Source organism: Lipomyces tetrasporus (genome assembly GCF_029532465.1).
Source record: "Lipomyces tetrasporus strain NRRL Y-64009 chromosome Unknown POJ06scaffold_8, whole genome shotgun sequence".
Lineage (NCBI taxonomy): Eukaryota > Fungi > Ascomycota > Lipomycetes > Lipomycetales > Lipomycetaceae > Lipomyces > Lipomyces tetrasporus.
Window position 1 is genome coordinate 1,146,187 of NW_026611603.1, and position 23,499 is coordinate 1,169,685.

General features: G+C 47.9%; 10 protein-coding genes across 10 annotated transcripts; 7 read left to right on the forward strand and 3 right to left on the reverse strand.

Moving 5' to 3' along the window:
- Window positions 1–1,400: 1,400 nt before the first annotated feature.
- POJ06DRAFT_292616 (uncharacterized protein) lies at window positions 1,401–2,307 on the forward strand (the record flags this gene model as incomplete). Its single annotated transcript, XM_056190402.1, has 3 exons — window positions 1,401–1,869; window positions 1,891–2,018; window positions 2,041–2,307. The coding sequence occupies 3 exons, from the start codon at window positions 1,401–1,403 to the stop codon at window positions 2,305–2,307; spliced, it is 864 nt and encodes a 287-aa protein (XP_056042384.1).
- A 52-nt stretch (window positions 2,308–2,359) lies between these two features.
- POJ06DRAFT_225982 (uncharacterized protein) lies at window positions 2,360–3,891 on the reverse strand. Its single transcript, XM_056185714.1, has 2 exons — window positions 2,993–3,891; window positions 2,360–2,929 (listed from the first exon to the last, which is right to left on the reverse strand). Exons 1-2 carry the CDS (start codon window positions 3,524–3,526, stop codon window positions 2,468–2,470), a joined length of 996 nt encoding a protein of 331 aa, XP_056042385.1. The 5' UTR covers window positions 3,527–3,891; the 3' UTR covers window positions 2,360–2,467.
- Window positions 3,892–4,331: 440 nt separating this feature from the next.
- On the forward strand, window positions 4,332–5,339 carry POJ06DRAFT_213278 (Alpha/Beta hydrolase protein; the record flags this gene model as incomplete). The annotated part of the gene is made up of 1 exon (XM_056185482.1): window positions 4,332–5,339. One exon carries the CDS (start codon window positions 4,332–4,334, stop codon window positions 5,208–5,210), a length of 879 nt encoding a protein of 292 aa, XP_056042386.1. The 3' UTR covers window positions 5,211–5,339.
- Window positions 5,340–5,578: 239 nt separating this feature from the next.
- Window positions 5,579–7,171, forward strand: POJ06DRAFT_225988 (putative NADPH dehydrogenase). Its single transcript, XM_056185715.1, has 2 exons — window positions 5,579–6,782; window positions 6,864–7,171. Exons 1-2 carry the CDS (start codon window positions 5,729–5,731, stop codon window positions 7,055–7,057), a joined length of 1,248 nt encoding a protein of 415 aa, XP_056042387.1. The 5' UTR covers window positions 5,579–5,728; the 3' UTR covers window positions 7,058–7,171.
- A 1,818-nt stretch (window positions 7,172–8,989) lies between these two features.
- Window positions 8,990–10,359, forward strand: POJ06DRAFT_213283 (uncharacterized protein). The gene is made up of 2 exons (XM_056185483.1): window positions 8,990–9,338; window positions 9,386–10,359. Exons 1-2 carry the CDS (start codon window positions 9,220–9,222, stop codon window positions 10,068–10,070), a joined length of 804 nt encoding a protein of 267 aa, XP_056042388.1. The 5' UTR covers window positions 8,990–9,219; the 3' UTR covers window positions 10,071–10,359.
- Window positions 10,360–10,479: 120 nt separating this feature from the next.
- Window positions 10,480–11,260, reverse strand: POJ06DRAFT_199618 (acyl-CoA N-acyltransferase; the record flags this gene model as incomplete). Its single annotated transcript, XM_056185162.1, has 2 exons — window positions 10,480–10,811; window positions 10,861–11,260. The coding sequence occupies 2 exons, from the start codon at window positions 11,258–11,260 to the stop codon at window positions 10,480–10,482; spliced, it is 732 nt and encodes a 243-aa protein (XP_056042389.1).
- A 673-nt stretch (window positions 11,261–11,933) lies between these two features.
- POJ06DRAFT_144567 (uncharacterized protein) lies at window positions 11,934–13,679 on the forward strand. Its single transcript, XM_056184578.1, has 2 exons — window positions 11,934–12,131; window positions 12,217–13,679. Exon 2 carries the CDS (start codon window positions 12,305–12,307, stop codon window positions 13,511–13,513), a length of 1,209 nt encoding a protein of 402 aa, XP_056042390.1. The 5' UTR covers window positions 11,934–12,131; window positions 12,217–12,304; the 3' UTR covers window positions 13,514–13,679.
- Window positions 13,680–15,443: 1,764 nt separating this feature from the next.
- POJ06DRAFT_199891 (uncharacterized protein) lies at window positions 15,444–16,349 on the reverse strand (the record flags this gene model as incomplete). Its single annotated transcript, XM_056185171.1, has 1 exon — window positions 15,444–16,349. The coding sequence occupies one exon, from the start codon at window positions 16,347–16,349 to the stop codon at window positions 15,444–15,446; it is 906 nt and encodes a 301-aa protein (XP_056042391.1).
- A 2,685-nt stretch (window positions 16,350–19,034) lies between these two features.
- Window positions 19,035–21,863, forward strand: POJ06DRAFT_213290 (OPT oligopeptide transporter protein-domain-containing protein; the record flags this gene model as incomplete). The annotated part of the gene is made up of 2 exons (XM_056185484.1): window positions 19,035–19,944; window positions 19,997–21,863. The coding sequence occupies 2 exons, from the start codon at window positions 19,035–19,037 to the stop codon at window positions 21,685–21,687; spliced, it is 2,601 nt and encodes an 866-aa protein (XP_056042392.1). The 3' UTR covers window positions 21,688–21,863.
- Window positions 21,864–22,292: 429 nt separating this feature from the next.
- On the forward strand, window positions 22,293–23,316 carry POJ06DRAFT_296662 (uncharacterized protein; the record flags this gene model as incomplete). Its single annotated transcript, XM_056190558.1, has 4 exons — window positions 22,293–22,738; window positions 22,780–22,915; window positions 22,957–23,126; window positions 23,184–23,316. Exons 1-4 carry the CDS (start codon window positions 22,659–22,661, stop codon window positions 23,314–23,316), a joined length of 519 nt encoding a protein of 172 aa, XP_056042393.1. The 5' UTR covers window positions 22,293–22,658.
- Between the last annotated feature and the right edge of the window lie 183 nt (window positions 23,317–23,499).

Below are 23,499 nucleotides of genomic sequence, written 5' to 3' on the forward strand. Positions count from 1 at the left end.
TTGTCGGCCGTTTACGTCCCCACTTTGTCCCACTCAGTATCCAGTGCGTCCTTTCAGTTTACACCCTGAACCCAACGTGGACGAGCCGAGGGGGGAGGGTTGAGCTTTGCGGCTAGTTAATTATCTGCTGGAAGCATATAAAACAGTGACGTGACTTTCCTTAAGGTTTGTGCCAAGTGATGCCTCGATATTCAAGGTACCGCTGACAACGTGTTTACCAACACGAGGAGCCGCACCATCTCAAATTCCCATTTGAATCATAGAGGATACAACAGTCGTCGCCCAATATGAAGGACGCACAAATAGTTCCTTGAGTTTAATGAGTTATGTTACATCAGTGTCGTTTTTTATAGGTCGTGTGTTCTTTGTTACTGTCTAATTCTGCGTGTAGGGTTTGCTCCTTTACTTCCTTCGGTTTAAACTGTTGGTTCTTCGTGATCTCCCAAGTCTCGTCATTCAACCACGATCCACAATCCATCTTGGAGAAATTTGCATGAAGGGAACAGCAGTAAGTAACGACGCAGAAGCATTTAGGGCTGTTCCCGATACTATATAGTTACGATTTGGTGATATCGGGGATAGTATAGGCTAAGCGAACGGCTGACGATACTATGATAGGCGTGATTTTGAGCTGCTATTCTGCATTCGATGGGTTCGAAGAAAGCCGGGGATATTTATTTCGTCATGAAGATATATTTCTTTATGTGGACTGAACGCAGCAACAATATTCTTGCCATCGATTCTATTTTACGCGGACAGAGAGTAGTCGACTAAGTTTATGATTATCATCGAGGATCAAACTCCTCTACGCCATCAAATTGTTGCTTTAGTGCCCTAGACTCTTAAGATAATGTTCCCCTTCGCTGACGCGGCCGATGTTGGTGACGTTCTTCAGAATAGTAGAAAACGATGACTTGATGGAATCCTAAGCCAATACCGGCTAACACATGCGTCGACTTCGAAAAATTTCTGACAACATTTTAAAAACAACTGTGGGCGTTGGTTAGACTCCCTAACCCACAGTTACAGCAATGCGAGGTCCTAGGAATATTCAATACATCGACGGCAGCTAGCCCGAGTAGCAATTTTCATTTAGTTCTTGCTTTTGTGACAATAAGGCGTCTGTCAATTGATACTTTGTCTGTGGTCGATCGAAAAGAATTGTATGCGGTATCTCGCGGACTCTCTACTCCGACGGATCGAGCCCAAGGCGGAGTTAGGTTAACGGATATTTCGTAGCTCCGATACCCCTGATCTCCTGTGGTTTATCTACTTCGTCTATTTAATTATCCATGCTGCTCATGTTTCTGATTATCCCTCCGAATTTTTTGCTCCTAAAAATTCAGAAACTGGCCGAGGATGTCGACGCCAGTAATGACGAAACCGGAACAGCGAGATTCATGACGGGCGCCAGCGGGTACATTGGGTCTATGATCACTGAATTTGCGATAGAGGAAGGATATGATGTTTATAGCTTATCGCGGACCGAAAAGAGTGACGCGAAGCTAACAAGTCTGGGACCTGTGCCTGTTCGTGGTGAGCTTAGTTCGCTAGATGTCCTGCGCCGCGAAAGTTCCCAGGCTCAAATTGTGTTACATCTGGCGGATGCTTGGGGGTTCAGTACGGGGATGGACTACCAGGAAGCTCTGCGCATAGATGCTGCCGCAGTTGACGCAATGGGAGAATCGCTACATGGTACAGGGAAGCCACTTGTGGTCACCTCCGGTACATTGGTGGTTGGACCTGATCCGACAGGTGCGGAAACCACAGAGTCAACGCCGCCATGGCAAACTCCCCTGAACGACCGCATTCGCGCTGAGCAGAATGCGCTTCAAATGTGCGAAAAGGGAGTCCAGTTGTGCGCAATACGTCTGGCACCCTATGTGTAAGGACGTGGCGAAAGCGGTATCCGCCTCTTCATGCAAATGTCAGTGAATAACGGTGAAGTCATCTACGTCAATGACGGAGGAACACGCACATCAACTGTCCACTCGGACGACGCCGCAAGACTGTTCCTTGTTCCTCCTTGCCGCCAAGAAGGCAAAAGCCGGCGATGACTTCAACGGCACATCATCCACGGATGTGACGGCCCGCCAGATGGCAGAGGCGATGGGCTCGGCTCTAAATCTCTCGGTGCGTTCCCTCACCTTTGAAGAGACAGCATCGAAAATCGGCGAATTATTGGCGACGTTTCTTAGCGCGGAGAACCGCGCGTCGAATGCTAAAGCGATCAGGGAATTGGGATGGCAACCCAGAGAACCGGGGATCCCCGAAGTTATTAGAACGGGTCAGGCCGCAAACTATTAAGGCATTTACATTATTTGCGGGCTTCTGAACCCACTGGAAAGAGCGCGAGAAATGAAGAAACTGAAATCAAAACTTTATTTGTTGCTTACTTGCGTATGCATAAAGACGAAGTATCGGATTCGTACCATACCTAATGACGCAGTCATCACTCTCAACTGGCTTACAAGATTGGAGACCAATCAAGCGCCTTGAAAGCATCCTCCGTAGTAACCAGCTCCTTCTTAGCCGTCTCAGTCATCAACTCGAATGCATGGATCATCTTGTCGCCCGGCAGAGTGGTCCAGCTGTTCTCGCCCAAGAGTTCCCAAAAACACATCATGCTCCCCATTTCGTCGCCCCATTTCGGCCACAAGGCCTGGTACTGTTCCAACGGGATCTGCAGGACGGAGGTGGATTGAGAGCTCGCGAGTCGTCCGCTGCCACTGCCCCACTTCACGAAATAGGTGCCCAAGCTCGGGAATTCCTCAACGCTGCATTTCACGTACGTTCCGCCGTGCTTGGGTGGATTTGCGAGAACAGAGTGAGCAAAAATTCCTACATTGGTGCGGTGGTCGCCAAGCGATGGAATTGGGGTTCTCTCCGGATTTCCAGGGTTGAGTAGGACGTACTTGCCAGCACTTTTCTGGGAGTATGTAAGCGAGTGTCTCTCTTCTTCGTCAACAACTACACAGTGGACAAAACTTACAATGAAGATCGGGTTGTACATCGGGTAGAACAGATTGGAGGCATAATAGGTGTACCAAAGGAATGTCGTCTTCGACAGAAGCTGTTTATCTTTCTTGATAAACTCATCGACCTTTGCCTTGCCATCAAAATGAGGGACTGTCAGCTTCCCCTTGGACAGCTTGAAGCTGTATGGAAGCGTGCTCCAAAGATAGTGTTGCAAAGTTGCCGTCTTGGAGGCCGCGATGGCAATGTTGAGGCCCTGCTGGTACTCGAACGCCATTGCTGCTTCAGAATCCGTGGTTGTGAAGGGCTCGAAAAAATCGGTAACTGCGAAGATAGCATAGGCGCCTTGGAAAGCTTTCACGAGACTGCCCTCATCATTCAAATCGGCTTGTACCATGTCAACACCCTTAGCGGTCAAGGCCTTTGCCTTCTCGCCGTCAGGGTTACGGGTAATTCCACGGATCTTGAAGTTCTTGTCCTTGAGAAACGCAGATACGACGGACCCACCCTGGCCACCCGTGGCACCTACGACGACGATGAGCTTAGACATGATGAATCGGAGTTGTTAGTTGCGCAGAGACTTTGGTAATGTATGTCGACTTAGTTCTAGCACCGAACGATTTGACGGAAGGTGAAATTGGTGCGTCCAAACAGTAAAGCCCGCCCTCCCTTTTATATCTAGATCCTGAAAACACTCTAAGCAGCACATGCTATTACACGTTCGTGTTCTGCTCACTGCGGCATTATTCGGCAGCTTCATGTAGAACGAATGATGCAACAGCGGAGCCAAATCAGGAACGCTCCTGCCAGCGCCGGAGAAGAGCGGAACGAAAGACGCAATGGCCTGACGAGAACAGGAATACCCGGGAGTATAGGGGATGACAAATATGTGCGGCGCAAACAATGATGGCCCGGATGACTCGTGCCATGCAAAGGTTAATTGCCGAGATGGGTACGGTAGATCTTACCTGAATAAGCATAGCTTTCGGACTGCCAAGTCGGCCACCGAAACTCAAATCCCCCACCACCATCGTGATGACAATGCAATCTTGTAGTCAGAATTACACGTGCATTGGAGAGACGGCTTCATCCAATCGAGACATTTCTGCGCGTAATTGCCTTTTGCGTCGTCCACCCGTCCTGGTTGATGATGCAATGGAATCTGACGGAAGGTAGTGACTGCCTTTGCTTCCTGCCAAGGCCAACTGCCGCAAGGGAATGGTCGGTTTGGTTGAATCTCAAATTATAAATAGCATGGTGATGCTACTCTGTGCAGGATATCTAGTTACTTTCTTAGCATATCCACTTCGATCTTCGGAATTCTCGCTCGTTGGAAGTCAAGATCAGCACTAAACATGAGTCCACCTCAGGTAAAGATCAAGCACATCGAACTTTCATCGAAGATCGATGTTTTCTACCGGGAGTCAGGTCCTTCTGGCGCACCGGTTATCCTTCTCCTCCATGGTTTCCCTTCGTCGTCGCACCAGTACAGGAACTTGATTCCCATATTAGCGTCTAAGTACCGTGTCATCGCCCCGGATCTCCCCGGATTCGGTTTCACCACCATTCCGTCGTCCTTGGCTTTTAAATACACATTCGGCAATCTTGCCTCCACAATCGTCGACTTCGTCGATGCACTTTCCCTCTCAAAATTCGCCGTGTTCATCTTCGACTACGGCGCACCAACAGGTCTGCGACTTGCCCTGGAGCGCCCCGAAGCTGTGAGCGCAGTTGTGAGCCAGAACGGCAACGCGTATGTTGAAGGCCTAGGCGAGTTTTGGGAGCCAATTAAGCAATTTTGGGCCAGCGACAACACTCCCGCCGATAGAGAGAAGCTGGGCGCAGCCATGCTGAGCTACGAAGCCACAAAGTGGCAATATGAGGAGGGGACGCGCGACCCCTCCTCCATTGCGCCAGAGTCTTACACTCTCGACTATGCGCTTTTGCAGCGTCCTGGAAATGCCGACGTGCAACTCGATCTCTTCCGGGATTATGAGAGTAATCTGAAACTGTATCCGAAATTCCAGGAATATCTCCGTACGTCTAATGTACCCGTGCTCGCAGTCTGGGGCAAGAATGATCCGATATTTATCCCTCCAGGTGCGGAAGCGTACAAACGGGATTCGCCCAAGGCGGAAGTTCATCTGTTGGACGCGGGGCATTTTGCCGTGGAAACGGAGACGACGGAGATTGGACAGCTTATGCTTGATTTTTTTAATAAGCACGGAATTTGATACACGGATCAGCATTGCGAACATTGATGCCGGTTTATGAAGACTCAGGCAACGAAGTGTGGTTTAACGAGTGTGTACCTAATTTAAGAACTTGTCGACTTTAATTTTAATCAACATGCATAATACAACAATTGAAAACATCGGGAGTATCAAGAGCAATCGGAACCCCCCTCGATTGTTGTTGTAAGTGTGGATACAGTAGATTTGACACGACCAACGATCACGCCCTGATGGACTGAGTCGAACAGCTACTGTGCCAAGAGGAGGCCGGTCAAGGAAACTTAATTCCGAGGCGCCACTGTGTCAGAAGTTCCGGTAGATAACGGAACGAAGGCGCGATACTAAATTGCGGATATATATTTGCAGCATGCCCCTCCGAGTTCGCCGCTTGTCGCAGCATATTATTGCTCGTTTTTGGAAGTTGAAAGCGGAATATCCTGCGGACTTATTCGCATTGTTAAACTTTACTCTAGTCAAAGCGTCGCAAGGGCAAAGTGAGGTATTCGGTTGACGGGAACATGGGTTCCACGGGCGATCCTGATGTCAATGACATTCTGCAAACACCATTCAAAGTTGCCGGCCACCTACTCTCTCATCGAGTGGTGCTTGCACCAATGACACGCATGCGTGCCTCGGACGCAGGCATCATTAACTCATCAGCAGCAGAGTACTACGCAGAACGTTCGTCGCCATCGTCTCTCGTCATCTCTGAAGGCACCGTCATACACCCGCGCGGTAAAGGATTTCCGCAGACTCCGGGACTCTGGACTGAGGAGCAAGCAAGGGCATGGAAGTTTGTCACTGATGCAGTCCACGCCAAAGGGGGAGTATTCTTCGTTCAGTTGTGGCATGTCGGTCGCGTCTCGGTACCGTCCCAGACCGGGGGATTCGCGCCGTTCAGCTCGACAAGCGCTCATCTACCGGGAAATCACCTCCTCTTCGGAGATGATAACGCAACAGAGCCATACGTCGATTCACACGCCATGACCAAACGGGATATTGACGACGTCGTTGGACAATTCGAACTTGCGGCCCAGCATGCCATTGACATTGGAGGGTTTGATGGTGTTGAGATCCACGGAGCGAATGGATACCTGCTCGATAGCTTCGTGCACGACAATATCAACAGACGCACGGATGAATACGGAGGACCAGCGATAGAAAACCGGCTGCGTTTCCCACTCCGTGTCATTGATGCTGTGATTGCCGCTATCGGGAGCGAGAAGACGGCGATCCGGTTGGCGCCCTTTCACGTTCTACAGGAAACAGGAGATAGCAATCGGCAGGTTACATTCGCCGCTTATGCGACTGAATTGGAGAAGAGAGGCCTCGCATATGTGCATATGGTCGAGCCGAGATATGACCAACTGAGCACTGAGGGGGCTTTTTCTGCGGACATCATTCGTAAAGGCGCTGGCCCTAGACCTCCATGTGAAGGCGGAACAGACTCAGATAATAGAACGGTTAACGATAGCCCGTCACTGTGGCCATTCCGTCGCATTCTTATGACGACTCCTGTTATCGGCGCTGGCGGCTACGACGGTGATTCGGCGCGCCAGGCAATAATTGAAGGTACGTTATATTTTTTTTCCCTCCGTTCCAAGGTTTACGGAGAAATCCTTATTCCGCTCTTGCTGACAAGATATCCAATAGGTCGCATTGACTTGGCTGCCTTCGGCCGACACTTCACATCCAATCCGGACTTGCCTGAACGGCTCTTTTATCGTCTACCACTGACTAAGTACCAGCGCAAGACATTCTACACCCCAGGTGTCGAGGGGTATCTTGGGTGGAAACTGTGGGATGCGGAAGAGGCGCAGAAAGAAGGCGTCAGTCCCGGACTGTAGCATTGTGAGCGGATATTATTGAAGTCGTTTTGTAGAGTTTACTTTGTTTCAGTAGTTTATAGCTTTCCACTCTAAGCCAGCTCGAGGCGAGCTGTTGGAATCGATGAATCTGCCGTTCCTCAGTATTTGAAATTGGGCTCAACTGACCGGGGGTATCACGGTCTGATCGCTCTCCGTTCATGTCTACGCATCTTTGCGATTCTTCGTTGTCTGTACTGTAATCTCGCTCGTGCACAATTTATTGACTATACGCCGTCAGCCATGTCCATGGACTGCTGGCCTTGGATCGTAGCCTTGCCAGGTTTAGCCTTTCGGAACATGGAGCACGGTATGTCGAAGGTTAGACATCGTTGCCATAAAGTCTCAGATGCCCTGCAACCTGGGAATTAGTTCCGCTAGTACTTTCTCGAATCCAGAGCTTCATCAAAGTCAATGGGCTTTAGATGCGGTTAAAGTTGATATGAGTGATCTCTGAGGGCAGTAAATACAGGTGGGGATCATAGCACCGTGAAATGGAAAAAGAGTTACCTCGAGGTTGTCTTCATTCCCACCTGTCGCTTTACCCTTTCGTGGCTCAGGCTAAGAGCACACTATTGGCGTCTATCAATACTTGCAAACTTGGAATTGCGTTGCCCTCCCGAAACAAGTTCCCGGTCGGGCACCTTTCCCATCTGCATTTAAAATGTAGTGGGCTGGGGAGGGCAATTAAGGGAATACCAGTACGAGCTCTCGGCGAGGTCAAAAATTTAATCCTTTCGCAAATTGCTTTCATTTTGCAAAAACCCTGTGATCAGGGATGATTGGGAGTGGCCCTGTTAGTTGATGAATTATTAATCTCCGAATTTTTCTTAGCATGCAGGCATGCTTGTCACCAGGAAACCTAATGGGCGGAAATATTCCGGTAACCAGAATAGACACCTGACGACAGGTGCCGCAATTTTAATTTCGCAGAAGTGCACAAGCGGATGTTTCGTCGATTTTATTAGAAGTAGAGACCTGCGGAATCAACTGCGAAGTTGTGCCCTACCCCTTCCTTATTCAACGAGAAAGGAAGGACTTTAAATCTTGTTCCGAACACCTACGCTCCTAGTAATGCGCCGTTCGTGCTGTCTATTGCCAAGAGCCGACTTGCCTAATACACGACGTATATATGTTGCCAACCCGACCGAGACGATTTCTTTTTTTAGAACAACAGGAGGACTAAAACTAAGGGCCACTCGTGGTCCTGTGGCGCCAGTGTTGCAGGCTATCAGTCCAGCGACTGAAACAAGGCACTTCAAATCTGCCAGTTGTGTTAGGATGAGTGTGAAGCATGAGCATTTCACTAAAACTATTGTCAAAGTGGTGTAGGCTTGGTCGCACCTCGCGTACAGCAATTGGGAGACGGCACCGCCATTCGTGTGAAGCGGCTTCGGACTTTCGGGCATCGGCTGCGGCGCAGGGCACTTTATCGCGTTCCTTTGTATCTAAAGTTTCCCAGTTGAACCTCGAAGATTACTCGAGGTCCTTGGAGCGTCCAGCAGGTAAGTGACAGCAAACGAAAGTGGCTCGAGTGATCTTCGGGAACGGCTTCTAGTGGGTCCGCTAGTATTGTATTAATTTGCTTTACTAACTGTGACTAAATTCGCATCCAAAAACTCAAAGCTTAGGGCATATGGTTAGTACTGTGATTCCTCATATTTGGCGCTAGAGAAACAGCAGACGTTGTGGGACCCGTTCTTCGTTAATTACGAAGCTCACCTTGTGCAGAGGTTAAGCATCCGCTTTGAAAACGTATTTATGATATAAAACCGACGGCGGGTAGATCTTATGATCTCCACTTTTGCCTATCATATGTCGTACCTTGCACATTATCACTGGATGTATGAAACTGAAACCGTTGAACACCTTTGCGTTAAATCCCAGACGTCTGTCGGCAGAGTTGTAGTTCTACGGTATTTGTGGATTGCTCAGTGCAAGGTTCACGGCGCTTTTCAAGACCGATGTGGCGTATGTGGCGGGGCCCGCGCGGCTTTTGTCCTGTTGCCGAGCCAAAATTCACGAGTGACCGTCTCGGACTCTGAAACAATACATTTTCCGCACAGTACATCGTTCATATATTGTGTGCCCCCCACTCATTCGTCTTCCGCTATGTGACATCCTTCGTCTCGTCACTGCACACAATGAAGTCATGCTCCATGCATCAGTACTCGCGTGCCACCGCGATCCCGCCCTCCAGCCATCTGGCCGAAACCAGCACTGGAAAGCGTGACCGTGTAGGTCGGGCCTGCGACGCTTGTCGGTATGTTCCCGTATCGCAAGACCTGCGTAGACTCTAATATGCCGCAGTATCAAGAAGTCAAAATGCGATGGCAGTAAGCCATGCTTCCGCTGTGTAGCCGACGACAAAGTCTGCGTCTTCAGGGACCGCAAGCGCTCCACCGACAAACTATACTCCGGGAACTACGTTGACCTGCTCCATAGCCGGATAGAAGTTCTGCAGGTAGGTATCGAGTTGCTAGTCCAGCGGATAAATCGTGGCGACGCTATTACCTATCTCCTCGACGACAAGGGCAAGATCAGTATCAACAGGATACTGGACAGTCTATTTCTGAACACCGTCGAAAACGATGATTTGGCGGTAATTGAACGACTATCTCCGTCAACTGCAAGGGTGTCTAGTGCTGCATCTGCTGCAACAAGCGATTGTGATGACGACGTGGATGAGAATGATTATGTCGAACAACCTTCGTCCGAGACTGGGCATGCGTCCGAAAGCGGACGTGGATATGAAGATGAGCTCATGGAGTACTCAGAGCTTTATAATATTCAACAGGATGACGACGCGTGCGTAGCCGACTGTATTCCGACTATTCATGCATCGTTTGTCGATTCTCCGAGCTGCAATCCTGCGGCCGTATTCTCCTCGTACTCTTACTTCGCTGAAAAAATGTCCGTTGAGTCGCCATTCTGCACGTCACCAAGCCCGAAATTGTTGCATCTGACTTCCCTGTCATCGTTCCCGAATCCTTAACATCTGGATTTACTGCCTCCAACACTAGGAGGCCCACGAGCTTTGTTATAACTACGGTCAATGTCTCTAAAATGTGTGACATATAGATCTAGCACTTCTTAATTTAATTTATAGAAAACTGTTCAATGAAGTTGGAGCTTGCTTGCAACAAAACTTGTCCAAATCCGAAGTATGGGCGTTGGTCATGTACGACCTTAGATTCCAGTCACACTTCGCCTCAGACGGTGCGGCTGTGGGTTGTGGATGCGAATATCATATCATCCGTTTTGAAACGCTTACTACGACGACAATTACGCGGTGCAGCAAATGGCCATTCCATTATGCTATCTGATAGAAAATCTATATACAATCAACAAGGTGCATTTGTGATGTGGCCACAAGTGGCCACTATCAATATCCACAACAACATTCACATCGCCGGTCCAACCTTGAAAAAGGTTTCTCGCTCGATTCTCATCAGCGCGGCCCGCTTATGCGGAAAATCAAACTCCTTCAGTTTTGTAAAGCCGTGCAGCAATAAATAGCCGATTAGCTTCTCATTATCCGCCCGCGGCTCGAGGAAGACGTAGCGAGTTCGACGATCATGCAAGAACAGGCAGTGGACAATAGAGGTCAGCCAAGCGCGCACAATATGCGGACCGCGCAAGCGCTCATTACCAACGAGGAGGTGGAAGCCTCTGTCATATAGACCAGCGCTGTCTGCAAAAGGTGCCAGATGATCCTCAGCTACATAGTATAGCTCTGCAAAATGTCAGCTATTTGTAGACCTGCGAGCTCACAAAAAGCATACCTGTGTAAAGAAACTGTTCGTCGTCAAGGGAGCCGATGACATTTACAACATGCTTGTCAACGTCCAGCGCATTTAAATATGGCACGTGTACTTTGTCTTTGTCACCCTTCATGTTCCAGAACTTGGCGACGCGGTCGTTGTTCATCCACTCTGCAAAAGCGTCGGCGTCGCTTTCAATGTTGAGCGCACGCATGGTGAATGTCTTGTCCAGAGACGGTATATAGCGACTGTAGACTAGCGTACCGCCGAGTGGTTTGGATGGACGCAATGGATACTGAGAGTGTTCGGACAAGTGGATGTCATTGTACGGCGACTCAATAACATGCGTGCCTAGCCAGCCTTTATACGTGCCGGACGGCGGCAACGAGACTTGGAAGAAGACCGATCGAGAACAGAACATGTGCGCAGCGTCTGTGTCGCCGCCCTGGACGAATGCCAGGATTAGAGCCCTCTGCCGTATATCAAGCTTTCGCACGCCAGGAAAGTGCAAGCAGACAACGTGAGCGTCGGAATGCCGAGTAAAGATATGGTACATCACTAGCCAAACCTCGAAGTACGGCTGTAACTGCGGGATAGGATGCCTCTGTTGCCCTTGCTGCTCCTGAGACGTTTGTCTTAAGTCCAGAATGCATTTCTCCGCATCGAACGCGAACTCGAACGCACCATCGTCACTGCCGTCGGCGAGCTTTTTCCATTCGATTGTGTCGTGGACAGGGACAACATACAGCATCTGCCCGGATGGAACATGGATCGCAGGAGTCGAGAGAGCCATTTTCGAGACCATCATTCGTGGCGATGTTGAGAGATCAACAGCTGCCTATCCTCAAATTCAGTCTCGAAGAGAGAACTAGTATTGTAAAATAGCATCGAGGGAGTTGTCCAGGCTACTGGTGAAAGCGGAATGATGTCATCGATACAGAGACAAAGCCGGTACTTCGTGAACAGAACGTGTTGCGTTTCCGGTATTATTCGTCTTGCCACAGTACACCTCGTAGGCTTGAAACTGGTTGTAAGTAGGCTTATGAGCCTTATGCATAAAAGTACGCCTCTCCGAAACTCCGAAGGGGAATTCCCGGAAGTACGAGTCGGAGGCTGACAAAAGCTGGGGCTATGCAGATTGTGGCGGTGCCACTCTTCACCAGTCTGCGATCATGAAGTGTATTGAAAGCCGTACCATCCTAAAGATGGCGTGCCTCTGAAAGGCCAATAATCACCGTTGAGGCAGAGAACATCACGTCACTGAGTAGCCGTAAAATCCCGGACCCTAACCGGTAAGCCTCACACGTCTCGGGGGGTTAACAACCCCAGCGCGAATTCATTTACAGTACATTGCATTAACTCCACCGACTCCACCAGATCTCCCACGCATCTATGTTTTTATATAACCTACTAGCATGACCACTCGAACAGTTATGGATTTCTTTTGCCTGGATCTGTTCCACTCATGGTACCAGTGTCGTCTTTCCTGAAATCCGTGCTCTCCCTGCCCAACCACCCCGCTTTTAGTTGTGGAATAATATCTTCGTTCCGAATTACGTCCTGCCGTTCCACATTCAAGCAGTCTCCTGTTCGTCAACAGCTCTTTAACATGGCCTCAACTTCCAACATGAATATCGCGTACCCATGGGCAAAATCCCCTATCATCGCAGCTGCTCCAATGATCAAACTAGCCGGCCCATCTCTAGTCGCAGCAGTCACCAAAGTTGGTGGTATTGGCTTCCTCGCGGGCGGATTTGACGTGACAGATCTTGAAAAGAACATACAGGAGACGGTGGATTTGATCAGCGCGGAAGGCCGTTCCATAGAACATGAAGACGACGTGGTTCCATTCGGCGTTGGATTCATCAACTGGGGCGGCGATCTGGCCACGATACTGCGAGCCTTTGAGAAGTTTGTCCCTGCTGCAGTGTGGTTCTTCGCACCGTGTCAGTTGTCAGATTTGAAAACGTGGACGGAAAGAATCCGAGAGAAAACAGGCGGGAAAACAAAAGTATGGATCCAGATCGGCTCAGTGTCCGAAGCGGTCTGTGTCGCCAAGGAATCGCGGCCAGATGTTCTCGTGATTCAGGGCGCTGATGCTGGCGGTCATGGACTGCGAAAATCCGCCGGCATTATTTCGCTTCTTCCTGAGATCAGGGACGCACTTGAGAGTGCAGGAATGTCCGATGTTCCGTTGATTGCTGCGGGTGGTATTGTCGATGGAAGAGGTCTCGCTGCTGCACAGGTGTTAGGCGCATCGGGTGTTGCCATGGGCACTCGATTCCTCGCGGCCAAAGAATCCACTATCGCAAAAGGATACCAGGACGAAATTCTCAGGTCGAACGACGGTGGCGTCAACACAGTTCGTTCAACGGTGTATGACAGAGTCCGTGGAATTCTCAACTGGCCGGAAAAATACGACGGGCGAGGTCTCATCAACCAGAGTTTCTGGGATGCAGAGAGTGGGATGTCCGACGACGAGAATCGAAAATTGTATAAAGAGGCAATCGCAGCCGGAGACGACGGCTGGGGTCCTCAAGGTCGGTTGACGACGTACGCTGGGACCGGAGTTGGATTGATTACGAAAGTGGAGTCTGCCGAGACGATAATCAAGAGTGTACTACAAGATGCAGCTGAGGTGATCAAACAAACGGCGGAAGGAAGTCAGTTGTAATCAGCGAGGTCCAGGTTCATGTTTCGATCAACTTAAAACAGAGTGAAAGACAATCTTGGATGCTTCAGTTGCATACAGTAATATTGAAAGTGGTCCATTTATTTGTATGTAAGAATCAAAAAAAAGGCTTCAATTACTCGGCTCATTTGACATCCTATCCATCTGGGGACCCTTTTACTGGAGGATGATGGATGTACCAGGGTGACGTCGACAAGTGGGGCGACGTAATCGACTCAGTCATTGGTCACAGGGACTGTCGCAACGGATCTCTCACTTTGTGTACGTCTAGAGTGGCCTTGCCAGAACGTTGCCTATCGAGCCCGTCCGGTTTAAATGGGAATCCACTTCAGTTTAGTTTTGGAATGCGAGTGAATTTCGCACCCGGACCCGAGGCCTACTTCCAGCGAGCTAGAAGCACGTAAAACGGTGAGGTTGGCATTTAAACATGTTGAGGGTAGCCCACGTCGACATAAGTTCGGGCTGCTATGTATATAGTGCGCTCGTCAAGGTTTTGAAGGCTCCTTGCCGGTTCTGACCTTAACCGAAGATAGTCGGGGTGACGCATCAACTACCGAATGCCATTGCCGACTGACCACGCGTTAGCTTGACCTTCCGGATCTTGCCCATGATTCCAGTCTCTCGGTTGTTACTGTCTACAGCCAACGTTCTCAAAAACTACGCGTCGTTTCCTGCACAAAATGTTTCCGGAAAAGCAGAAAGTGCGGTAAACGTTATTTCTCATGTTTTAGCATTTACTAACCGGTGTCATTTAGTGAGATCGCGAGAGTGCATGTAACCAGTGTATTCTGCGCAGAGTCGAAGGCTTATGTCACTAAATCGACGGCACAGACCGGGCACGCACTCGTCGACTCATTCTTCAACTTCAAGTAGCATATCACCCGCAGTATCACCGCTCTTCGAATCCTACTAACCCTCCATCACCTTGTGCCTAAATATTTTGCAGTGGTCGTTGCTGTTTCTTCAGTGACTTGCTGATACCAATCCGTGCCTGGTTCATAATCAGATCGCCTGAGCTCTGGCTCTTTCGTTCGACTAATGTGCAACTAGTGTCGTTACTTATTTGCCTGTCCAACATATCTAATTCCCTGAAAATACTTGCCAATTTTGATTAAATAATAAAATAGATCGTACGCTTGATGCATTTACCGCCGTGTAGTTATAATTGCTCGTGCCTGTTTAGCTTTCATAATATTGAACTCAAAGCCTGGCCTGCAACCTCTGAGTTCCCCTAACCATTCATTCTAGCGCTCGCTAACTAGCTTCAGTTATTCAACGTCGCCATCTACCTAGAATCTAATATTGTTACATCAATTTAGCCGACTTATTTTTCTGATTTCAATGCTACTATTTTTATGGAATTAATTTTAGGTGATGTTTGGCAGGGTAACCTTATGATCAGGGTAATCGATGCTGACTTGCTTGCCGCTGGCCTCGGTAGGGTAAAATTTTCAATGCGAGTTTGTATTATGCAGTGCCACCCTGAATCATATAAGGTGACCGCTTGCACCAAATTTGCCGGTCTGTTCAACGCTTCTGCGGCTCGATGCTATCAATACGGCATAGGGCGCTGAACAGAAGGTCATACTTTCAGGGGGCTGGCGAAGGGCGCAGCCGAGCCCCGCAACATAAGCAAGGTGTTTAACCCAATCCCTTCTGCATCGATGTATTCGTGGACTAACCGAGAGAAAGCTGGTCCTTATTCACCTTAGTTACAATACTGACTCGATTATATGGTTCTGGGCCGCTATAGCTGACACCATGAGTTGAAATAGATCGCATAAGTATGAAAGTGCTGTTTTAGCCATAAAGACATCCAACTTTTTTTGAGTCGAGGAGCCTCAAACAACAGAACTAAAGATATGAACAATCATTACTGGTTCCATTTTCTCCATCATTGGCAAACCCATTCTTATGTATGACAGAAAAGCTCCTCGGCAGATCTAGTGCCTGTGGTAACACATGCCCAAGTGTAATCATTGGCGTCAGTGATAACACCAGCTCCGACGTAATACGCTGCGCAGCTTTGAGGGGTTACCAGGCCCCCTAGATAGCGATCTATATCACGTGCCATATCAATCACTGCACCGTTATTAAGTGACACCCGACAAGACATTTCAGAACCCGGTTTGAAGCCCTCTGCCGTTGTCAAGGGCACGCTTTGTACAGTTGCATAGTTGCCTCGCCACAGGGAAGATAGCTTGTCTCGGATCTTGCTTGCTGGAATATCACACACATGTATGTGAACTTGCTCTTCAGATCTTGTTGCAACCGAGTTCATAGCAAGGGATCCTCTCGCCCTATCATATGTTTGTTGTCCCAGTCGCCAACCTCCATCGGGATCACGTGCGTTGTTCAATTGTAAGATCCCTGGTAATTGCTGCGTAGTGGTGATCAGATCTCTAGCATTCAGCAACATCCATACCGGCTGGTCGGGATGTCCTGGATTTAGGTTGCCACTAGACATACAACCTGTTGTTGTTGATCCATGCTGCAGATCACGTATGCATGAGCATAAGCTATGGAACCATAAATAGCAGCCATTACAATTCGAATTTGCCGTTATGCAACCTTGGCCACATTGAGTGAGCATTGCACGAGATTGTATAGTCATCTGAGGATTGCCACAAGTTTGTGTGCAAAGTTGCGACGGCCCGGTACATGTCAAAGATGTAGCAGGGGGGAACTGGGAAGGGCAATCACAGCCAATCACATCCATATTTGTAATATCGTCCGACGTGCAGGGAGCACATACGATATTTCTAACCAGTCCCAGGGCTAGGACCACGATAGCAGACCTTGACTGTGATAATAGCATATACTTCGATTTCATTGTATTGGTATTATCAAAATGCTGTTGTAAGCCAAGACCACGAAATCAAGAGCGAAGAGCTAAGATTCAGTGCTTTAAAATAATATTATCTGACAAGAAGATAGCTCAGAGCGGTCTTATTATACCCGCCTAGCCGGAACCTTGCCGTCGTACCTATATACATAAACGAGTATCTGCAAGCGGCCATCGCCTGCTCCACAACGAAACAATGTATAAGAAGAACACCAACTAGAGAACGCGGGCAGTCCCATATACGCCCGCCCTTCGTATCGTTCACAAGCTCTAAGAGCTTGTGACCATAATCCCCGCCCAACCATGGTCGGGTTCATGCAGCTTTCTACGGGAGCTGGACGAAGACGTGGCGGCCACGGGTGTGTGATAACGAAGCAAACCATGGAGCGTGCGGCTCAAGTTGTGGAGACAGTGTCCGATGCGACTGCACGCCTGGCCGTCATACCCCAGACTCACTTACCCGAACAGACCTGCTCGACCGAGCCCCACAAGGGTTAGGGCTACTTAAGAGAAAGGAGGAGCTAATATTGAAAGTTCGCTCCACGCGAGATTGTTGACCATGGAGTTCAGGAACCATTTCCGCCGTATGGCCTCATCAGTCGCTGATATGGGGCGAACAGGAAACAGTGGACAGGGCCGGAAAATGTTTTGGTCCTCGCTGCCCAATGAGATCACGGAAATCATTTTTCCGACTAACCCGATGGGGGTGCCACTAAGCGTTATCAAGATAGCGAAGAAAATGCTACTAGGAAAGTTCCCTGTTAGCCCAAACTCAAATGCGAGGGTTAGGGCTTGTCGTCAATTCCTCATCGCGTATAAAGCCTGAAATAGGCATTCACGTGCCCTGGCGGGTGATGCGAGCAGACTTCGCGATAAGGCACGATCTAAAGTACCGCGACCAAATTTCAGGGCAATGGTTTTCATTAATTTTCCTTACCGATTGTACCGAAATAAGCTAGGATCCCGCATGGTCCGTGTCCATGTGTTTAAGGCACTGGCAACTTGGTCCAAATATATATTCGGGATAAAGTACAGATGTTAGGCCCGCATTCCTTGCCAGATTTGGGCGCATATATCATGGAAAGAGATAGTTTAATGCTTTTTGACGTGTAGTCTTCTTTTTGGGCAAGGTTGGCAAAGCTTGGTATAACGCGATAAAATTTGGTGCCGTAATTCTAAAAATTGGTGAAAAATCAGTTGGCTATAACGATTGCCTTCCTAAACAAGTTTAGTACCTCGGTATTGCGATCAAAATTGATGCCGGGATAACATCGGCTTAACGATGTTTGGCTGTATATTCAGCAAGTTATATCAGAAAGACATTTGTGCGTATCACAATTCACAATAATATTCTCTCCTATAGCTTCATCTGACATGTAGACCCAAATGCACCGCAGCTCTGCGCCAAGAAACATTCGTAGTTTAGCTCCCGAACTCTGAGACAGGCGACGCGTCAGGTCCTACTTGCGGCTCAGCTATACTGTCCGATACTAACAGCGAATATAGATATAACTTGTCATGCCCGTGCCCTCACGGTTCTTCGATAAGTCGACGAATTAATTTGATCCATGCAAGGTCGTCCTGCTTAGCGATTTAAAAAAAATTACACATATTACGATGTGCTTTCGCAATTCCTTGGCAATCCGAGGAATTCTCGTGTGATAGCCAAGGCCTCCACGAGACCATTGGGCCATGCAGCCACCAAGAACTCGTACTACACCGGCCAATCGGTAAAAATGCCTCATAGTTATCGCTATCGCGACCAGTACAATCAACACAATAGGCTTATCTTTTCCACAGGGCTGTTATCCCTTCGATATAACCTTCCTATAAAACATTCATCTCTGCGGGTCATGCAATCTTCGTGAAATTTGGGAGCTTTGTGAGCTATTAGCACAACTATGCACCCAATAGCTGATGCTGATATAGGTCGTGAATTTCCAAATGGATATTTACAGTTCGTTATTTGCCGGGGGATATCGGAGTAGACGCACGAGCCCTAGTGCAGCACTTAGAGTGACGCTCTGATCTCCCTCTAAATTTTGACACCAGATAACGTCGCCTGTGCACTAGCTTTAGCTTATCCGGCCTTTGCAGATCTCCCGGCATATTCGCCCGCCCCCCCCGGGCAGTGCACATTTTTGTACCATGCCTGAGTTTGACTTTACATTTATCTAGGCTATGATTCCATGTAGTGACAGGCATACGGGAGATAAGGTAGCGACGCAATTATGTCACTGTATTGGTTAACCATGACCTTGGCTATCGCTTGTAAGTATCAGTCAAGACGTCACACAAGCACACGACTCAAAGATAAGAGTCTATGGGGAACTCACACGCCAAGTTTTCTGAAACAGGAATGATTAGGTTTTACCGCGTGCAGGCACGTAGTACCAGATAACGAAGCCAGTGGGACCAAGACATTTGATACCTCTTGTCATTGAGAGGTTATTTAATAGGCTTAGCCTGCCGAGTATCAGAATCCTTTCTACTTGTCGTTGAAGAAATCACTGTGCGCAAACGACTGACACGAGTAGCAGCCACAAGTCCAAATCTGTACAGATCCGTTAGCCTTTCATCGAATATTCCTTGCAAAGCGAATGTGAGTTACATTGTGATTAACTAAGTAAATTATCATTAACAATTGGTCGCAGGGATATGAAAGACCAACTCCGTGATTATGTGACAGGACAGGTTCCTGAGCCAATTGACGATGCCTCATCCAATGAAGCTTCAAAGGAAAAGGCCGGACTTGTTAGTGTTCACGAAGTGGTTGATATGCCCAATCTGCGGGAGAAAGCAATCGAACGACTTAAAGGTGGCATGAAAAAAGACCTTGAGGATCTATTGGATATTGGCCCCCAAACAGAGTACTTGTTTGATATGATGAGCACATTGAGTGTCGACGAGGCATTGCGTGTTCTTGAAGAGGCTGTCGAATATCATGCCGACGATCCAAATTTCCCGTCGGAGACTCTTCATACTATAGAGCTTTTGTTGAAAGGAGAAGAGGCATACGGCACAGACCATGAATCGTACATCCTTGATGTTTTGTTGGAGGCTACTTTGATTAAGTTTCATTCACCATACCCGGAGGTGCGGGCAATCTGCGATCCAACGGACGACCCAAGTATGCCTGTGGAAACAATTCGAGCTTACTTCCTGGGCATTCTTTGGGTGGCTATTGGCTCATTTATTAACGAGCTCTTCACCTTCCGCCAGCCATCGCTCAAGCTTCGGTCAACAACTCTCCAAATCTTGCTTTATCCATGTGGAAAGCTATTGGAGAGAATTTTGCCAGACAAAGGGATAACTTTGTTTGGCGTTCGGCACTCGCTGAACCCGGGACCCTGGAACTTCAAGGAGCAGATGCTTGCAACTCTTATGGTTAACGTGGGATCCGGCTCAACGAACTTCATGAGCTATGTCCTCACAATGAAGCTCAAATTGTTCTTCAATCAGACCTGGGTGACTTTTGGCTTCATATTCTTATTAAACTTTTCCACGCAGTTTATGGGATTTGGTCTTGCCGGTATATTGAGAAGATGGGTCGTTTATCCTTCAAAAGGTATGGACCGTGGACAGTTCCATTTCAATTGTGCCTTAACTAACTGCAAAAGCCGTCTGGCCATCTCTTCTGCCGACTCTGATGCTCAATCGTACATTATTGCTGCCTGAAACTGGACGCAATATTCATGGATGGACAATTTCCAAATATAAGTTCTTTTTCATTTGTCTTGTTGCGAGTTTGCTGTATTTCTTCATTCCGGGTTACACATTCACAGCGCTTAGCACATTCAACTGGATGACATGGATTGCACCCCATCACAAGGTACTGGCTATTGTGACGGGTTCTAGCCTGGGACTCGGATTCAATCCTTGGACGACGTGGGATTGGGCTGTTATGAACTATTCCAATCCTCTTGCAATACCATTTTTCTCAGCGTGTAACAGATACATTGGCATGTTCTTCGCTGGTCTTCTTATGATCGCTCTCTATTGGAAGAACTACAAATGGACCGGGTATATTCCTATTAACTCCAATGGGACTTGGAATAACAAAGGAACTACATTCAATGCGTCTCAGATTGTCAATGATAGGCTTGAGCTTGACCTGGAGAAGTACAAGTCCTACTCACCACCTTTCATTTCCTTGGGCTATTTAGTATTCTATGGCGCGGAATTCACTCTGTTTACCTTGTCGTTCATCTATATCGGCCTCACAGAGTGGTCACAGATCAAATTGACAATGCAGGGGTTCTGGAGGAGCATCAAGGATCGCAAACGCTCCAACTACGAGATGCAGAATGATCCGATATCGAAACTGATGGCTAAATATCCTGAAGTTCCCGATTGGTGGTATGTCTGTATCCTCTTGCTATCTCTAGCATTCGGTATTATTGCTGTCCAATGTTGGCCAACCGAAACGCCGTCGTGGTCGATTATTGTCATTATCATTGTATGTGTGGTACTCGTTGTCCCCAGTGCAGTTATCTACTCGGTTACGGGATATCAACTTGGATTTAATGATATTGGCATTATTCTTGCCGGATACATGGTTCCAGGGCATGCCATTGCGAATATGATTTGCCGTGTCTATGGATGGAATGTTGACGCGGAAGCAGAAAGTTTCATTGGCGATCAGAAACTGGGACATTACTCCAAGATTCCACCAAGAGCAATGTTCAGATGTCAGATGATTGCCACATTGATTCAAACTTTTTCTACCATTGGAGCTCTGGAAGTGCTCATGAAGTCAATTCCAGATTTGTGCAGTCCGACACAACCAGACAAATTTGTTTGCACATTTCCTCGTTCCTTATATACTGCAACATTAGTATGGGGCGTCGTTGGACCGGACAGAGTTTTCAACACTCTTTATCCGACGCTGAAATGGGCCTTTCTTGTTGGCGCCCTGGCTGCCGTCCCGTGCTATTATACCAGAAAGTATTTTTACAAATACTTGAAGCATTTCAACCCTATTCTTTTCCTGTCTGGGATGACTCGCTATGAGAGTTCATACAACCTATCTTACTACACACCTGGAATCGAGCTCTCGTTCATTTTCATGTACTACATTCGACGCAGATATCTGGCATGGTGGACAAAGTATAACTACGTTCTTACATCTGCACTTGCCGCTGGCGTTGCTTTCGGTGGCATTCTCATCTTCGCGTCTCTACAGGCGACCAAGACCAGCTTCAAGTGGTGGGGAAACACAATTTCTAGTGCTGGAATTGATGGTGCAAGGACTGCCTCATTATACACTCTCCCGGTGGGTGCACATTTTGGACCTAATGAGTGGGAATAGACAATAGTTGATTTGCGTGTTGTGTAACTTGAGAAGTCAGTGAAGTGCAGGGTTCATGTATTCGTGTATTAGCTTAACTAGCAGCTCAGATCGTCGTGGAAAGAAAATAACAATAGGTTTTCATAGTTTATTGGATCTCTTATATATGTCAGGGTTCCAGTAAAGACAATTGGTCGTTATTGTAGACCAAATTGAAATGAACAGCAAAAGTTACTTTTCACAATTTTTCAGACAAATGTCCATATTGCGGGACAGTTTCACTATTGAACTACAGAGACCGCCTTTCCCGAAGGAGGTTCTGAAATACTGAACTGCAAATTTTCCCTAAGGTGGCTTGGGTTCCCATTGGATTCAATTCTTACCCCATTGGGCTTCTACCAAACCATTGTCGCCTGTTAAACGACTTGGGATAATATTCTAACTACCCTGAATCTTTTGCATTTCCGTATGTTGGGCTTTGTCCAGGAAAGACATGAGGCATAAAGCAGAACCTTAGCTTTCCCGACAGGGTCCGCAAGCAGAGCCACCTCAATAAAACCCAAACCCTCATTCTCAGATTTACGACTGCGCTGCGAGTGCTCTTGATTTCCTGTAAGCACATTAACGGCTCCGATATCTTTTCCGCTTCGGCATCCACTTCGAATTTCGTTAGCTTTGGTTTTCAGTTTTCAGTATTGCACCTCAGATAACGACAATGCAACAGCGACAACAATCGCGAGAGACTCAACTCGAAAGTGCGCGAATTCGTCCGTTGCTTTGTTATTCAATTAAGGTCCTCTATATCATTTAAGTTCTACTGGTATTACTCTTTTCAGTACCGTCGTATCATGAACTTTTATTGGTGACACGAATCAGTACCTCATGGCAGGCAACAGATCTATCGGCAGGGCTGTGGCGGATGCGGATATCCGCCAAATTTTCCCGTATCCGCATCCGCCATCCGCCTTTTATCAGACCCAATTCTCCGGAAGATGATATTTCGTCGTATAATTATTAAGTATATAGCGACTGCTAAATTAGATATAGTCACAATATCCGTCACAGTTGAGCTGTGCGTACTGCGAGTACTCTCACAGACTGTCTCTGGCAGAGGTTCCGAAGCCAAGTCCGTGCGAGAGATAGGAAGTGCGTGATTACTGGCAGACACAATGTCGAAGCTGACCGGGGTATATGGAGAGGCTTCGAGGTCGCCCACATTTTCCCTGTCGCTAGCGAACAATTATTCATCGTTATGGGTTCCCTCTGTGGATAACAAATCGAATTGGGGAGTATGACAATGGGATCAACTCACGTCAGAATGGACTGCTTATGCAATCCACTGTGCATCAGATGTTTGATGGCTTGGACTTCTCTATCAACCCGGACGACAACTACAAGATAACCTGCTTCGGCAGAGATGATTGGTTGGATGGAAGGATACTACAAATAAGAGGGAATGTGTATGAGATGAGCTCTTACTGATGGCATTTCCGTCAAGAAGTTGTAGCCAATATGAGAGGAGCTGGAGAACCAAATTTCGAGATGGACTTCCCTCCTGGGACTGATATGATGGGCGAAATCTTCAGTGGGCCAGAAGCAATGAAGAGAATTGTGGCCGAACTCTTCTCAAGATTGAATGGACTATCCTGACACCCGGAAATTTGAACCCCAGAGTTTGGTTCTGACTCAGTGAGATTAAGAGCGCAGAGCCATTAGATGTCGGCTTCCCGATGAGAATGCTCGTTGAGTACCGGAGCTACCAGGTCTGTTGGAGGCTCGCCCCGATGCTGCTGATCGGATACTGTGGAGAACGTCTCCTCCAGTCTCATGGCG